The sequence below is a fragment of the Triplophysa dalaica genome, chromosome 23 (genome assembly GCF_015846415.1).
Source record: "Triplophysa dalaica isolate WHDGS20190420 chromosome 23, ASM1584641v1, whole genome shotgun sequence".
Classification (NCBI taxonomy): Eukaryota; Metazoa; Chordata; class Actinopteri; order Cypriniformes; family Nemacheilidae; genus Triplophysa; species Triplophysa dalaica.
The window spans coordinates 15,657,694-15,674,690 of NC_079564.1; the positions used below are offsets into that span (position 1 = coordinate 15,657,694).

The 16,997-nt window shown below is 37.5% G+C and overlaps 3 protein-coding genes across 15 annotated transcripts in view; 1 reads left to right on the forward strand and 2 right to left on the reverse strand.

Annotated features, from left to right (window-relative positions):
- Positions 1-406: 406 nt before the first annotated feature.
- tfap2a (transcription factor AP-2 alpha) lies at positions 407-11,056 on the reverse strand. 4 transcript variants are annotated; one of them, XM_056739023.1, is made up of 7 exons: positions 10,930-11,056; positions 6,873-7,292; positions 5,984-6,035; positions 4,482-4,704; positions 3,825-3,943; positions 2,471-2,612; positions 407-1,815 (listed from the first exon to the last, which is right to left on the reverse strand). In XM_056739023.1, the coding sequence occupies exons 1-7, from the start codon at positions 10,990-10,992 to the stop codon at positions 1,527-1,529; spliced, it is 1,308 nt and encodes a 435-aa protein (XP_056595001.1). In that variant the 5' UTR covers positions 10,993-11,056; the 3' UTR covers positions 407-1,526. The 4 variants fall into 4 exon arrangements, with proteins under 4 accessions (XP_056595001.1, XP_056595002.1, XP_056595000.1 ...); XM_056739024.1 differs by lacking the exon at positions 10,930-11,056 and adding an exon at positions 9,277-9,387; XM_056739022.1 differs by lacking the exon at positions 10,930-11,056 and adding an exon at positions 8,354-8,733.
- A 1,450-nt stretch (positions 11,057-12,506) lies between these two features.
- tmem14ca (transmembrane protein 14Ca) lies at positions 12,507-14,661 on the forward strand. Of its 3 annotated transcripts, none has more exons than XM_056738950.1 (5): positions 12,507-12,572; positions 13,021-13,105; positions 13,951-14,052; positions 14,154-14,241; positions 14,458-14,661. In XM_056738950.1, the coding sequence occupies exons 2-5, from the start codon at positions 13,027-13,029 to the stop codon at positions 14,513-14,515; spliced, it is 327 nt and encodes a 108-aa protein (XP_056594928.1). In that variant the 5' UTR covers positions 12,507-12,572; positions 13,021-13,026; the 3' UTR covers positions 14,516-14,661. The 3 variants fall into 3 exon arrangements, with proteins under 3 accessions (XP_056594928.1, XP_056594930.1, XP_056594929.1); XM_056738952.1 differs by having other exon boundaries at positions 12,570-12,704; XM_056738951.1 differs by lacking the exon at positions 12,507-12,572 and adding an exon at positions 12,579-12,819.
- mak (male germ cell-associated kinase) overlaps positions 14,660-16,997 on the reverse strand; it is a 53,081-nt gene continuing 50,743 nt past the window's right edge. For 6 of the 8 annotated variants that reach the window (XM_056738946.1, XM_056738945.1, XM_056738943.1 and 3 more), the window contains 2 exons: positions 15,608-15,703; positions 14,660-15,251 (listed from right to left, as the gene is read on the reverse strand). In XM_056738946.1, the coding sequence (XP_056594924.1) occupies positions 15,091-15,251; positions 15,608-15,703 (257 nt within the window). In that variant the 3' untranslated portion in view covers positions 14,660-15,090. The remainder of the gene's footprint in view (positions 15,252-15,607; positions 15,704-16,997) is intronic. The other 2 variants (XM_056738948.1, XM_056738944.1) reach the window with 1 other exon arrangement.

Genomic DNA, 16,997 nt, shown 5'->3' on the forward strand with positions numbered 1-16,997 from the left:
CATGGAAATAGCAACTGCACTAACCTTCAGCTGGATTCTACATCTGACTGATTTTAAAGAGCGCTCTTGCTTGAGGGCTAAACTACACACATTCACTTCAAACACGAAAGAGAATTCATTGTTTTCTGTGTCATTTGGCTTGGCAAAAAGCTCCCTGCCATATTTGAATGATCCTATGCTCTGAACTTAGAGTTGAAAGTAAGTTTTTATATTATACTTGAGGGAAACAATGGGTTCAACTGCTTATTGCTAGGAGCAATCGTCAAGGGAGAGTTAAACTCAATTACAGTAACCGTGCTGAATAGAAAGACAGAGAGAGAGAGAGAGAGAGAGAGAGAGAGAGAGAGAGAGAGAGACGTACGCAGCAAGCAGCGAATAAAAAAAGTAATGAATAAAAATCGACATGAAGCGTATCAAATATTTATTTTTTTCTGGGCAACAAAGAACTATACATTGACAGGCATGGGAGCTATTGCCAGCACAGGTTGATACAATACAGATAAAACCGCCTCCAATTTAGACAGTGGACATACAACGTATTAGATGGTCCCAAATGTTGTAAATTTATTCGAAAAAAAATCATAAGACAATATCCATTTATTGCTCTTGTGGTGCTTTGAGGGAAGAACAAGAGGTAATTGGCACAACACATAAAAAGCTCGTATAAAAACAAGATAGAAACACAAAACTAGCATCGTAAGGGTCTCTGTAATGACCTTTTTCGTTCTAAAACGGAATGGCATAATAATAATAATATATTGAGAAGTTGATGTTTATTTATTTCAATTTGTTCACTTGCTTCAATGTCGCCTCATCATGCTACAAGAGGGCTGAATTGAAATATCCCAGAGAAGAATACCCCAAACTTCTGTTTTCTAAGAACCATAAAAACACATGAAGAACTAAGCGAATATTCAAACCCACTAAAACAGGAGGCACCAGATAAATAAAAAAGGAATTTTAACAGACGTACCATATTTACAATTCCCATTAAATTACACATAAATAAATATATACATACATGAACACAGATTCCCCCATATAACCGTGAATCGTGTTTAAATTCAAAGTTCAAGTTGGTCGATCAGAGCGAACTTGAGGTCATGGCATGGAGCTGTGGATATCTTTTTGTGTTTTTTCTCCAAGTTTATTATTCACAATACTGATAAAAAATCATCCTCTTCAGCTTCCTGTCACATGGTTACAATCGTAAATGGGATATTGAAGGGACAATGCGGGATTTGAGTCCACTGAACTCATAAAAAAATGAGTTCCTCAGAAAGTTCTGTTGTGGCCGACACGTAGGCTACTCCTCTCATTGCCACTCGGATTTTGTCATTTTATTTTGTTTAGAGAAATGCGTTTTCCAACGAATCCCAAGATGAACTGTTTTATATATTTTTTTTAATGAAACGCGTTCAAAATGTCAAGATCAGGAGGTGGAGTCGCGTCAATGACTCGTCTTGTTCACTAGTGTGCTCGATCTATGCATTTTTCCACTTTAATTGCGGTGTGGTGGTTGAACATCACTTTCTGTGTTTCTCATCTTTGTCTCCCGCTTTAGAGCCTGTCTCGTTGTGGCTGTTGGGGTTGTTGTTCAAGTACATTTTGTCCATGGCTTTAATGGCCTCCGTCAGATAGTTCTGCAGCGCCGTGAGGGCCGCGCACATGGCTGGAGTCCCGAATCCGTGAGAAATAAGACTGAAGTGGGTCAAACAGCTCTGTATCCCGGGCTCGAGAATGGGTTGTGGACGTGAATTCCCCAGGGGCGAGCGGTCTTGCGAGAGCAGGTCCGTGAATTCTTTGCAGATTTGTCTAAAAGGAGACACAATGCAGGATGCGTGTCAGGGTGAAGCTAATTACAGCTGAAGGTATGAAGGCAGAAATGTTTTAGTAACACTATGTGCTCCTTATGTGTCCCATAATCAACAAGACAAATATTCCTTTTGACAGCAGCTGGTTTGGTCAGTAAAGGTTCATAGGGATGGACAATTCAAGTTCAGTTGAGTATCACATATAGCCTACGTCAAAGAAACGTCAACCATGTGAATTGGATCAGACCTTTTAACTTCCAGGACTTTTGCAGAAGAGTGTCGCTTTATTCTCTATGTAATATTTTAAATCGGGGGTGATGTATCTATCTGTTTTGAAGTTTTTCGAAATCTAAAAAAATATTGTAAACGATGCGAATTTGTTTGCTGGGAAAATAATATCAGTCTTCAACCTTCTTTACAATTTCGTGTAGGTATATTCCAGGAAACTACTTCAAGAATTAAACTCCAAGTGAGCCCTTTTTAGGCAATTATATTTATTAGGGTATTAGCTGTATGAATATGAGCACATGCAAACCATTTGACAGCAGCCTAAAGCAAACTTAAATGCTGTATGGACCACCACAATTAACTTGTTCACCTCGACTAAAAAACATTGAAATCGTCTTTGACGTTGATAAAGTGAGAAAAGCACTTACTTCGATGCCAATAACATGTTTTTTCTTTGGACTTGTTCGTTAGGGTCGGAATGCTGTCGATTGACGTATTCAGCCATCGCCTTGGCTGGAAACTCAGTCTCACATACATAACCGAAATCTCTGGCCAGATGCACAGCTTCACCTAGGAGAAAATTAGAGTCAGTGTGCAGCCTTTTACTTAAATATACTACAATTATCCTATTTCAAATTTGTAATCCAATTAATTTATGCCAATGAGCAGGACATCGCTCTTTGTTAATTTCTATATCACTGATGCACCTTAATTTCCTGTCCTAACAGAAAATAACAACTCTTTGAAAACAGGATGTGAGTCTATTTATTCTGACATTAAAAGGGCGAAACATCATAACTCCAAACCATAATGCCATCATGTGATTAATTCTTGTATTTTTATACTTTGGTAATGAAAACTAGGCTAGTCCATCTATGTCTGTTTTTGCTGCTGCTGCCTAAGTCTTTGGTTTTAATTTCCTGAAACAGTTGGGTATTTACTGGGGGCCTTCCTGTCATAAGCACACAGTCCGGAAGAACGCATGCGCCAATTAGCATCAAAGCACAACTGCACTAAACTGCTTTCCATAAAATGGAGCAGATCATAAACAATAACAGCACTTCAGAAACCCAGTGTCCTCTAACTAAATCAGCGTTTGCTTGTGTCTCCATCAAACCCCCCTCTGCCCTTATCTCGCAGGAATCATACATTTCTTCAGGCTCATTACCATAGTAGACCAAATTTCAATGAAGCACGATGAATATTACATTCAGTCTTCAGCGGCAATGATTAACAGGAACCAATGAACCGTCGCCAGCTTTCACCTTTAAAACCCACGGTACACCAAATACCACTGCACGGAATAATCACCTCCGACTATGCAAGGTAAATGGATTTATTTAACAGCAATGGAATCTTCGCAAAGCTACATAATTAACTCATTTTTAAAAAATGGGCTTTCAACCTGCTGTCAACTGCATCGATAGAATGAGGATAAAATCCAAATAATAATAGAAATACGCCTAAAATATCAGAATACGATGAATACGCCAGATCAACTCTGCAATTTTATTGCAAAGTAGGCCGCAAAAAGACTCTTGACAAGCACACATTAAAAAAATAAGTGATGCTGCTCGCAGATTTTGAAAAAAGCCCCTGTAATACCACAACATTCTTCCATTCTCTGAAAACAGCCTTTTCGTATATCCTTCATGCATTGTTGCTTGCAAGACAAACTCACTCCATTTCACGGATGAATGCAAATCCTGATTTTGAATCGGTTTCATGTAGCCGCATTAAACACCTGCGTTATCATATGCATAAATTCTTAGGGAAACTTACCTTCCACCAGTGACGTCAGGAGGGTAACATTGGCGGCCTTGCGTCTTCCTGCTGGTAAATTTAATCCGATTTTGTCAAGTTTCTCTCTTAAAGATCTTCCGCCATTTTTAGATTTTGCTCTATTGAGGAAATGACAAAAATGTTACTTAGTGTAATTGCTTGTTTAATGGTTAGCCATTTTATATCGTTGCGTAATTCATCGATTTTACATTTTAAAACCTGTTTGTAGCCTATAGGCCACGTAAGTAAAATAAGGACCGGTGTTTTCAAGAATATCAAGTTGAGAAGTAGTGTCCCCAACATCTATCGTTTTTAAATATCTCCGGATAACTTTAAATGCTAAAAGCAAAACGAAAATCTGACGATATTTCAAATAAATACCTTTTATAATTCTATCGAACAGTTTGTTATATTTGTATTCCCCTGTCATCACATGATGCTAAATTTTCACAGATCAAATTTAATACATGGTGACAACAAGCGCTCAATGAAATTTGAAAGCATTTCCAACATAATGCATCATAATGCAAAATTCACTGTTTTGTCTATTGGTGTATACGTCGAATGTGAACTACCACTTCGGTTGGTTTGATAAAGGAAAATGCTTGATAACACGTATATGTATCTATTGGTATGTGTAATGTAAGTTTAACTTACCTCCTCAAGACCCCACCGAGTAGAGAGGCGTTTAGGCACTCAGGCGGAGAGAGACGTCTCTGCACCTCCGCTACCGTGACCTTGTACTTTGAGGTTGAGCTGAGAAGTGAGAGACGACCAGGAACCGAACAAAACACTTCGTTTGGGTTTACCACGCCGCCAAAAAGCCCGTCTTTGTTTATCGGTATGGCAGAGATGTTGGTCTTGGATATGGAGACAGGACCTAGAAAAAAATGTGATTAGACCTCCATTTCAGTCTACAGCACCAACCTAATGGAAAAAAGATGAATTGCTATCCAGCAGACAGCTATTGAGTAAGATTAAACATATGCGCTTATATGCACATCATCTCGCACGCCTGTGTGGAATCAAAGGCAATATGGACTTATCAGAGGGGGAGGAAAATAGATACCAAAGCAATAGCTTTTCATTCTGCTCGTGAATGTAACTGCTGGAATATGCCCCGCATAATGAAGTGGCCTAACCATCAAATATTTCACATTTTCACAATGGTGACTCCAGACCAAACTCAGGGAAGATGACAGTCGAGCATTGCACATCGCTGCCTCTCGTTTAACACTGACTGCACCGTGCAGCAGTCAATAAAATGTGACACATATTCCACACGAGTGTGAAACTTCATAAAACAGAAAACTGAGTGAAGACTTTCGAAAGGTGGCTAAATTAACATTAATGTTGGTAAAGATATATTCAATAAAATAATAATAATTTATAGCCAACGTAATGCTCCTAACGAATAGCAATTATTTCTCAAAACCAATCCACACCAATCAGTCTTGGAGTGCATCAAAAGATTCGCACAAATGAAAGAACACACCAAATTAAACTTACAAATGAGTGCGCACATAGATATGTGTTCAGGCCTTATCCTGTTGCAACAGCGCCCGTTGCTTCTTTATGTGCTACCCGGAAACAAAAGCGCACGGACTTTTGGATAGATCACAAGTGACATTTATAGTGCAGGTGAAACTAATCCTTACAATAGAAGATAAACGAATTTGTGTGATCCCAGTGCAGCAAATGTGCATTTTTCACGTAGTATAAAAAAAGCAAGTGATGAACCGTACAGCAGCGTACTTGAAAACGACGAACAGTTCGAGTACAAATATATGCATTTATTTTTCTACAGCAATCTTCCACCAGATGCACCCCAAACGAAACAAAGAAGGATTCAGAAGTACAAAATGACTGAGACACACAATATAATTGTTGGTTTATGGCAACCAAAGCTCGAATCCTTAACATAAACGTCTCTACATGCGTTTCTCACATAATCTTTTTAAATTACATTTACTCAGAGCAAGCTTCGATAAAACACACACCATCACATCAATACACATTGATACCTGTGTTGAGCCTGATGTGGAAAATTGTATTAAACAGATTTGTGCATTATCTTCACAAGGCCTACAAATTAACCAGCAGTTAGAAGTGTATAGATTTACGTGAGAAGAGCTTTTGTGAAGGCATGCTCGGCTTACCTTTTTTGATTACAGTTTGGTCTGGGATGTGAATTCCTTGATCTTCAACGTGCTGCAAAGACAACGAATTAATAATTAAATAAATTAGACAATACGTACTGTTTGTAAAGAAAAGTAAAGAAAACACAAAATGATCACAATATTTCCATAATTATTTTTAAGATTACATCCAACCATTTTATGTAGTGGGAAAAATAATTATAACATATCACTTTAACTACTCAAAGAATTAAACAGCGGAAACCTACTAACGTCATTTGGTTCTACAGAGCATTTTCTCTATGTATTGTTTTCACTGTAATTCTCCAAGATGTCTTCAGTAGGTATAGGTTAAAATTGAATTACTCGTTAAAAAAGAGGGACACCTAGAAATCAAGTCTTTGTCACTTTGTAAATTGTGTTTTGATAAAAAATAATAATGAATGCAATGAATTGTGTGTAGGCTATTACAAATTAAAAACTAAATGTAATTGTACAGTTACTGTTACTTATATATATATATATATATATATATATGTACATTTCCTTATTCTACAAACGATATGAAGTGTTTGTCATATGTCATAAAGGATAACATTTAAGGTAATAGCAGCATAAATTATCGCAATTTGCAATTAAATCTTAAATGTTATTTTACCTCCGTCGGTGTTATAAAACTGCTGCTCATGTACACCGTCACGTTTTACATTTGACCATTATACCATAAAAAAACACAATCCCAAAGTATTCCGCAAAACCAATTACGTTAAACATGACATTATTTAATATATGTGGCTGCAGTGTTTAATTAACCCATTTTTTTTACAGTAGCCTATCTGTTTTGTTACCAATAGCAGCAAATGTAAGCAATGGCCGTGATGAATCATAGGCTTAAACAATTTCGCCTCACCTGCATATCTTCTAAAGAGTGAGGTATTCCATGTATAGGGATTGAATCCGTGAGTCCGGTGTCGATGCCGTGACCCGACGGCAGCAGAACTTCTCTGCGGTACTCTCGGCACAGCTGATGTGGTAACCCGCGGTGCTGATGCAGCAGACTGCTCTCTTGACTCTGTCGCTGGCCGGGCCAGCCGGGGTGCTGCGGCTGCGGCTGGGCATGCAGAGAGTTGATGGAGTACGGGTCGTTAACGTGAGAGTAAGGGTCCTGAGATTGTGGGTAAATGGGCTGGTATGGTGGTGGAAAGTATGGCGGCTGGAAGTCTGAGTTGGGCGTGTGGGAGAGTGGAGGAGCGCTGGTGTACGGAGACTGACCCACGCTGCCCAGCTGGGGTAACCGAGCTGTGCCATTGCTGGTGCCGTCGTGGCGATCCTTGGGAAAGAAAAATACACAATTGTTAGACTAATATTAGACTATAATAATTATTATTTTACTCCGTCTTCTGTGAAAAATAAATGGAAGCAATTTGCAATTTGAGTTATTTAAAAATAAAATCGAACGTGTATTGTATTCGTTCAGTGGCAGTAATTGTAATATTAATTACAACAACACGTATCTTAATATACGTTATTTTGCATTCTCCAAGTATACAATTTGAAGCGATTAAGAGACCACATATTCCACTGAGGGGTAAAGTAAAAATAAGAGTTTGAACCAAGTATAAAATATCTGTAATAGCGTTTGACACTATACAAAGAACATCTGGCAAACTGATACAAACGAATTCAAATAATCGGAGAGTAAAAGCTAAGAGCAGTCCTCGAATCTTTCCTCCGATAGTCACTCACCATCGCGGAAAAACTGTGCACTAACATCTGCGAAGATTCCGGGGGATTTCAAAATACAAGAATTTCGATGGTACAAAACGAAAATGAACGAGCAAATGAAATCAACCCGATATAAACTGCAGCACGACGTGTCTGTGGCCAGTGTTCAAATAAAGCGATAATCCATCAGAATTTAGGTAAATTCCCACTGTTCTTCATCAGCTCAGTGCTTTTCTCTAAAGTTTTTTAGATCCCTTTTGGCGTCCTCTGGTTCTGTCAGTAAGCTGTTCCCCTGCTTGAGCTCATGTTAGCACAGATCTGCCTATTTCCCTGCACTCCTAATAGTAGATATTCATGACTATTAATATTACACGAATACTTAATAAGGGAAGAATGCTAGGAAATCGAGCGTGAAGCGAGAAAGCAACTCAAGGCAGACTGCACTAAATGACGTCCATTGAATGAGGAATCGGTATATCTAATCAGAGACGAGGAGAGAGAGGGAGTGGGAGAGGGAGAGCGAAAGAGAGAGACAAAAAGAGGGACATTCTCCTGCCTCTGACGAATCAGAGGGGGGGTGGCATTTTAAAATGTTCGAGGGCAAGCAAAAGTGAAAGAAAGAGAGAATGAAAGGGGGAAGAACACAAGGAAGGAAACAATGTGCACCTCTGATTTTGGTGAAAACCCAGCCATCGCTGAGGGCATCTGTACTGGCACATTTTTGCTGTTCACGGGATGCCCGTCTTCCACGTTATTTTCCATATTAGTCTTCGCGTGTTCGTGCTCCACGGCCCACTAGAATCCCTCACCAAGAGTTAAGTCACGGCCACGACACATCAATACACTCCGATGCAGCTCAGCTCACCGCCGAGGCGAATTTTCACAACAAACTTTAGGTGTTAGCACTCATCGTAGGCACACTTCCGTCTCAATTCCAATGCGATTATTATAAGCGTATCTATTTCTATCAACGCAAAAGAAAACCACGAGAACATTGGACATATTTCCTGCTAAAAGGGTGTGCAATCTTCGGAAACATGCAAAAACACGTTTTACTTGCTTCGCCACTCCGAACCTACTCCCATATATTTCTGCATTCATCACAAAAAGGGAATAGGGACATGAAGGACTTTTACAGGAAAAAAATATTATAAAGAATTTATTTTTTTAATTCTTTTTACCAAATCTGCGTTTGGTAAGTTTATTTGTGCCTGTCTCTTTCACAGACAAAATAATTTTTCATAATAAAACATGTCACTTATTTTTAATGCAATTGAAAAATAATATTTTATTCTAAAGTATGTAATTAGGGTTTATAATAATAACAAACATGATGATACTTAATTATGAATATCCATACTATTATTATAGTTTTTATTTGTTTCATTTATTTACTTATTTTGAAAAACCTATACGTGTTTTGAAGCATGGAATATTTCAGATGTATTTAAGCACTTTTCATAAATGAAATATGCGCACACACCGCCTAAATTCTGTAGTAATAGCTGACTGCGGGGGAAAAAACTGTTAAAACAAGCTGATAAATATCATGCACATTTTTGTATAAAAAGTCTGGTTATGCCGCTTACCTCGCAGTCTTCATATTTAATATTATCAGTTAACTTCCAAAGCATTTTCATTGGCTGTGGATAGAATGAAATGCGCCTTCGCTTAAGTTTGACACGGTGCAGAGGGCTTGAGCTGCGCGCTCAGATCTCCCTCTAATGGTGGAAGAAAAAGACTCGCCAGCTACTGTAATAACCCTCATTAGCATATCAAGAGAGCAAAGCCAATGAATATACACAGGTAGAAACTGCAACGAGAATTCCAGTTAGAATAGGCTTCGTTTACTTGGTTTCATTTGTATTTCAAAAGGTCATTGTAAAAGTAGGGGTTCACAGTCGTGAGAGAGAACGTCTGACGGTGAGACGTATTATAAAACAACAAATGGATTGGATTGATTCGCATTGGAATTATTAGTAAAACTCAATAAATACTGTAAATTCCATGTAAAAACATGTGACGAATATTAAGGCTATGATTATCTTATGTCACATGCTTTAGAGTACGCGCATTCATACAATAGCTTCAAATGTCGAAAATAATTCGATCAAAATATTTTAAATAATACGAAACTACTTCAACCCGAAGCATAAATACATGTATTTCAATGGGCACTATTTTAAGCCGGGTAATTGTAAACTGTTGTTTTAGTCCTATAGTGAACCTCGGCCTGTATAAACACTCCGAATACTGTTATGCAAAAGTGGTCGATTCTGGAGAAGGTATACAGCACTATTTAGACTTGTAACTGCGCAATTTGATAAATGTAAATAATTAACACAACAACATGGCTTGTTAAATGTGAATGAGGTCAAGAGACAGGTCGCCGGGTCTAAGGCGTTGTCCCTCTCTTATCTCCATTACCATTTTTGGTGGGGTGAGTCCAGTTGTCATTTATGAGAGGTCGAAAGAAACTAAGACACAATGACAATGAAAAGAGGCCGAGAAACGCGCAGTGGAAATTAATGGATGTGTTACTTTGTTGTTTGCTGTTTCTTGATTAGGGGTCCATCATTGAAACCATTTGTACCAAAGCCAAACTTGTTTTGATAATTGTTATCAACTTGTTGGTACAGCACTAATTGGCAATCCTCACTGTGATAAAAAAAAACAATGTATTCAATGATAGTAATGATAATATTTCATAATTCAATGGATTTCTGTTTTTGAATAGTTTTTTTTTTTGCTTGAGTTTGCAATGGAGGAGAGTGTAAAACCTCACAGAAAAGATACAGACAATATTAGCGTACATTACTGATACAGAGACATTTTAAGAAACGTTTATGTATGGCAAACACGCTTAGAATTATGTAGGCAAGGCCTGAACGAAATTTAGTTATAAAGTTGTAATAATATATAGACTAGAGACGTTTGACTCATAATAAATAAAACAACAGCACATTTGGTTTCTCCGAGCAATGACCTTACGGTTGTCATATTTTAGACGAATCTGATCACGTTCACTTTTCACCGCTGTTTCGCAAATGTCTACAATCAAATTGATGTCTCTTTTCTTTTTTATAATACTAAAGACAAACCGTACAGTCGTAGATTATTTTCACTTGGTTTAAAATCGTTCTGTCCTGAAAACCTTTATTACCTTAGGAAAAACGTAATTTTATGCAAAAGTAAAAACGTGCCCCTTCAAGCTCTTATACCTTATTAGGAAGAGAACGTACCTGCCAGTCTCCCATTTTGCCCAGAAGTGACATTCTTGTATCGTCTCTCTGGATTTGGTACATCACACAGTGTTAGCTCATTGGGTCTTCTATTCTTAAGCAAAATACCACTTTACCTGAGCAAAATCTATTCACCTGGCCATAAAAACAGAGGACCACCTCACGGCGCATGCGCACTGTTATGGGCACGTGCAAGACAAGGACACCTGGAAAGAGTAAAAAAAGTGTTGAGATTCCTGCTAAAAGAAAAAAAACGTTATATTGTTATATCGACGTGGAACTCTAAGGCGCGCTGGACTGATCAAGTTGCGGTTTTCAAAATTGTAAAACTATGTAATTGCCTATAAGCATTTATGAACGTTTACAGTTTAAGTAATCTAGAAAAATATTTTTTTATTTAAATTTAATGGTAGGCTATTTACTGCACTCAACATTATTTTTACTAAAACGCACACAATTAAAAAGTGAATTTGAGTACTTAGCCGACAGCCTCAGAGACAACTCAGAGACAGCTGAGATATTTATTTAAATATTTTTGTTTTAGACAGTGAGTTACTTTGTGTGTGGAGGAGGCGGATTGTTTGCATCTGTCACCGACCAACTTGAACTCCTGTTTAAATCTTAAATGTACAGAAATGCATATGCACACACGCACATGTACACGAATTATTTAAATCTGAATCAGGTTAGATTTTTTGAAAAGCCTTTTTTTAGTGAGAAAGACATACTGTATAGCCTTGCCTACTTGAGATAATATGGGAGTACACTGTCTTTCTCTGAATAATCTGCTGTCCTCTGGCGCCTCCCATTGGACAAGCGAAGATGCCCTTCGGTACGAAAGCCCGGTATAATCTCTTTCTAAAGGCTAAGAACCTCTCTCTTTTGATTCTTTGTTTACTGATTAATATCACGATTACCATTATGATCCCACATTTAAATTTGTCTGTATTTTACTTATAGCTAACTCTTGTAGCTTATAACAGGGTGATAACCATGCAGTGTTATTTCAACAATATAACAGACGAATAAATTCACCCATGACAGCATTAATTACTAAACATGATACTTAATGCTGAATTAAAAAATACAGGCCAATCGGTAGAGAACCAAAAGTCTGGTAATAGAAGGCAAAGCGATTGTTGTCTGATCATCTGGCACCATCTTCCGATGGTATTTGGAACTGCGGAGCTTTTTAAACTAGTGCTACAGTAGTAGTTAGTGGCCCATGTTCAACATGACAGCTGGGATCCCCGACATTCCTAATCATAATGTCTGTGTTGGAAAATAAAATATAGTTCCAAAATTGGTTTATTTTTATAATTATATAAAACCCAATATCAGCGGCTGTGATTACATCTGGCCTAATCACAGCCATGCTATGATATTGAGCACTCCTAATTGATCGATATTGCATTATATACGATATTTTATTCTATTCTGTAATCCATAGATTATAATGACGAGAACAACAACAACATGATGTAAAATACATTTATGGTTAATGAAATAAAACGTTCATTGTAAATAAACTTCATTTCCCATAAGCCAACTCACAATGACAAGGATGTTGTGCTTGTGTTTTAGTGGTCTTTGGGAGTGACGTCATAAACAACTTGCGAGCACGTTTATCAGCAAGGACACAGGCACGTATACGATAGCGAGCATGAACATATTCACATTTTTTTACTGGGTGTTCATATTTCATTGATTAATGTCATAAGGACACGGAAAAACAATTATAAGGTGTTACAGCCACTGCGACCGCAGGGTTAAAAGTACGTCAATGGAAACACGTATCTGAGATCATCTGCAGTTTACCAGTGCAGTGTGTAAAAACATTTCGGAAACCATTTTCAGCGATCCTCACTAAGAGGAATTATTCGTCAGCAGGTCTGTTTGTAGCGTTATCAGTGTGAGAGTATTATTTCGTCTGTCAGAGCAGATGCGTCTCTTTATGTGCAGTGTTAAGACTGTTTGACTCGATGAATAGTTCTGCAGTTGTCATTTTTACACTGACTGATAACATACAGAGAGAATGGGAGCCATCAGACCTGTGTGTGTGTGTGTATATTTAAATGTCTGTCTATGTAGGTGTTGATGATGGCTGTGGATTGGACTGGATACGGATATGCAGCACTGGTGGCATCTGGAGGAGTTGTAGGATATGTCAAAGCAGGTAATGAAAGCTCACGAAATCTTAGTGCATTATAGATTGGACTTACGTTAGACGGTGTCATAAGAAATGGACATGCTAAAACCACGAAAAACCAAACGACTTACAGCAGGACAACATGATATGTTAGGTAACGTTATAACAGCTAACTTGATTTGAGCTAGTTTAATGTAAAATATAATTTATTTAGTTTTAAGATGTTGGATATATATTTTTATTTTGTTAGTTGTGATGGATATATATTTTTATTTTGTTAGTTGTGATTTCACAGATACAGTTACTGTCAAATAAGTAAAATTCTATCACTGGGATTCAAGGTCCATATCCTCCTTAAGGGCTTGAAGCCCCCCCTGAAAACAACAACTGTGTTAAAAGATGTTAAAAGGAGGAATATTGGTCAGCCTTAATTTAGTTTTCATACCTAATATCCCCATTTAATTTGGTTGTTCCTCCTTTGACGAGTTAGAAAGATTTTTATCTATTCATTTTGCTTTTTCTTTACTGTCCATTAACATTCAGATCTTGTAATTGATCCCTATTTACTTGTGTGCAATCACGCGGTTCAATAACTTTATACTTAAAATGTTAAAAGATGAAATCTAATGTAGGAAGTAATTTGCTGAAGTTTGATATAATACCTAATCCGAATACCTCAATTATCTGAGAAAAGTCTGTTTTTGAACATTATAGTTCCTGTAAAAACTCTTGCTGTAATGCGTTGTGTTTTAAAATGATTAGATCTCGCTGTTGCTATATATACAATAGTCACTGCTGTCATATTTTTTTACCTTTGCATTATAAAATGTTTTTTAATTTGGTAGTTGTTCATTTGAATCATTTTCCTACAGGCAGTGTTCCATCAATGGCGGCAGGGCTATTGTTTGGGGGTTTGGCTGGGTTTGGTGCCTACCAGATATCCCAAGATCCCAGAAATATTTGGGTGTCTTTAGGTTTGCCATTTCCACACATTATCACAATGAAGTTAATTTCTTGTTTAAACACATACACCGGTTACACAAGCAGGATTTACTGAACATCACTCCTTTCACAGCCACTTCTGGGACTCTTGCTGCTGTCATGGGAAAGAGATTCTATAGTTCACGCAAAATCATGCCAGCTGGTCTCATTGCTGGAGTCAGGTAATTAACATTTCAGTAAATTTCACCTTAATAAAGTGTTTGGAAAGTTTAGATTAGTCTTAGCTTGACTCATGTCAAGCTCACTGATCACTGACAGCCGGTGAAAAGATTGCTCACCTCCCCAGTCTGTTCCTTACACAAAACAAGTGCATGCTTCTTAATATAATGTTTCTGTCATTTAAAAGCCTGAAATAATTAAGAGGAAATCTTTTGCAGTATTCTGATGGTGGCCAAGCTTGGAGCTGGGATGCTGCAGAAACCACAACAGTCATGATACATACAGAAAATACAAAAATCAATTTCCTTCTAAAATGTAACCCAAACATGTAATTATGTTTTTTTTTGTATAAAATGTTCAATAACATTTCTGAATGTTCAAATGGTTCATCAGCAGTCTTATAATTAAAATGCCTTAAAATACCTACAAAATATCCTTTATTCAGCTTGGGTGAACCAAATCACATTTTATGTTCACGTAACAGGTCTCTGTACTGCTTATAGTAAAGACTGTAAGTAAAAGGCTGTTTTAATACAAGTAAATAATAACATCCTTGCAGAATAAATCACATTTACACATATAAAAGAAAAATGAAATGCATTTATAAACTGCACATTAAAAATGGCATAAAAAATAAGCGGGACATTTATGTAGTCTACTTCAGGAAAAAATACAGGCATTAGATGCATAGCTGAAAATAAAGTCAATAATAAAGATTTGTGTCTTAATTGCACAACACATTTGAGCAAATAATGGCCTGATGTTTTAAGGTGATATAGACCTATTCAAGCTGCTTCTCTCACGAGTGTTGAACAGGCCATAGTCCTCATGGCATGGAAGCTCAACAAGCACTATCGGTGACTTCCATATTTTGCAGCCCAGTCGATGCGCCCATGCACGGGCTGAACCGGCTGTGCACGAGTGAGAAGATTGGCTGAGTTTTTGCCCAGAGCAGAGTAAGCTGTACTTTTGAGTTGGGTTCTTTCAGCTCTCCTTTTCCATCCATCACAATCTGTTAAAAGAAACAGTATTTCACACTCGGACAAAACCACCAGACACTTAAGCTAAAAGCTGCTTTTGAAGAAATTACATAAAAAAGAAAGAGGGTCCAAAATTGACATTTGCAAAATAGGAAAAAAAGAGAATAAACATTGAATGAATTGTTACTGATTACATGAAAGTCAAGTCAGGTGTTACTTTGGTAGAGAGTTTGATAGGAATTGTGCATTTTGCCCGCATATCTGTGAATAACCTTTACCTCAGAAAATACACGCTAAATTATTATATTGACAGTCACTGACAGGTTGTGTCAATGTTGGACCTTGTGAAGACATTTTGGCTGAAATGGCTACGGATCTGACATTTTACCTTCAGAGCTTTCATTGAGTGAAACTGTAGATGAAGGTTTGGACTTTGAAGGTTTAGCTTTGACCGCTATAGAGTCAGCAGTGGCAGAGAGGTCAACTAAGAGCAGATATAAATTATTTGTTGACACGCAGACAGATAGCACAAGAAAGTAGGAATGAGCAGAAAGAACGACAGATTCATTCAGAAGAGAGCTTTGACCACCAATAGTATCCAGCTGCAGGTCCGCAGCCACTCATTTTAGAACACACGATCCAGACACTAGTTGGGGCGGGTCGGCAGCAACACACGTTTTTGGACAAGGGCATTAAAAGCATGGCGGAGAGAAGGGTGAGTTCTGTCCAGTTTTATTTATGTGTTGTGAAAAATGTATGTAATAAGTTAGGTGTTTATTGCAACTATTATGTGCACATCTTTCACATATCATATTTATCATCAATGATCATATGACACGGCTAAAACGAATATTATCGATTGTTTTAGATGTAAATGCAATGTGAATAGAGGATTTAAGGTTAAAAAACTAAGTATTTTCCACATACCGTGCATCTCCTCCCGCCCCTTATGAAACGCGTGGATTTTTAACAAAGCACATCGCTCTGAAAAGCAAGGTGTGCTATGATTGGCCAATTTACCAGTGCGTAGTGATTGGTCGAATACTGGAACTGTGTGACGGAAATGTAACAATTCTTACCATATTTGGAACAGAAGGTTCTAAAGCAATTGCATAGGTACGCCCACCTTACTTGCCTATACATTTGGGAGGTCAACTCACACAACGTAGATTTGTTGGATAGAATGCATCTTTTGTTCCGACACTTAAATTTTTGGAATTTTACGTGTCTAATACATGCATGGGCAACTTATAACACACCAAAGATACAGAAAAACACGGAGTTCGCGCCATATGACCCCTTTAAAGTATAAAATTGTTGTAGTATTTAATCAATTTGAGTGTTTTATTTCTGCGGACACACAGCCTTTTTTTAGATAGGGTGTTGTAAGTGGGCTTTTCGGCAAAGCCGGTATGTCTATCTTTATTATTGTTTTTTATTTCTTGATTATTTATTCAAGCTCATTTATTTATGGTTGAGTTTGTGGCAAGTTACTTTAAGGGACTCAACTGCTAGTTATGTCATACATGTTATGTATTTTTCATTTCATCCGTTGTAGAGCCATTTCTATGCAATGATGTACAAACTGTTGCAGCCTTTGATAGTGCCCCTTTTGCACAGCATTGGCAGTAGATAAAGAGGACGAGGAAATGGCCATTTACAGTATCATGGAACACCAGGAAGGTTCCATGGAGCCCTTTACCTTTAGTTTCTTCATTCAATGAAAACATGGAGTATTTTTTGTGTAAAATACATTTGATTAAATTAAATCAAACTTA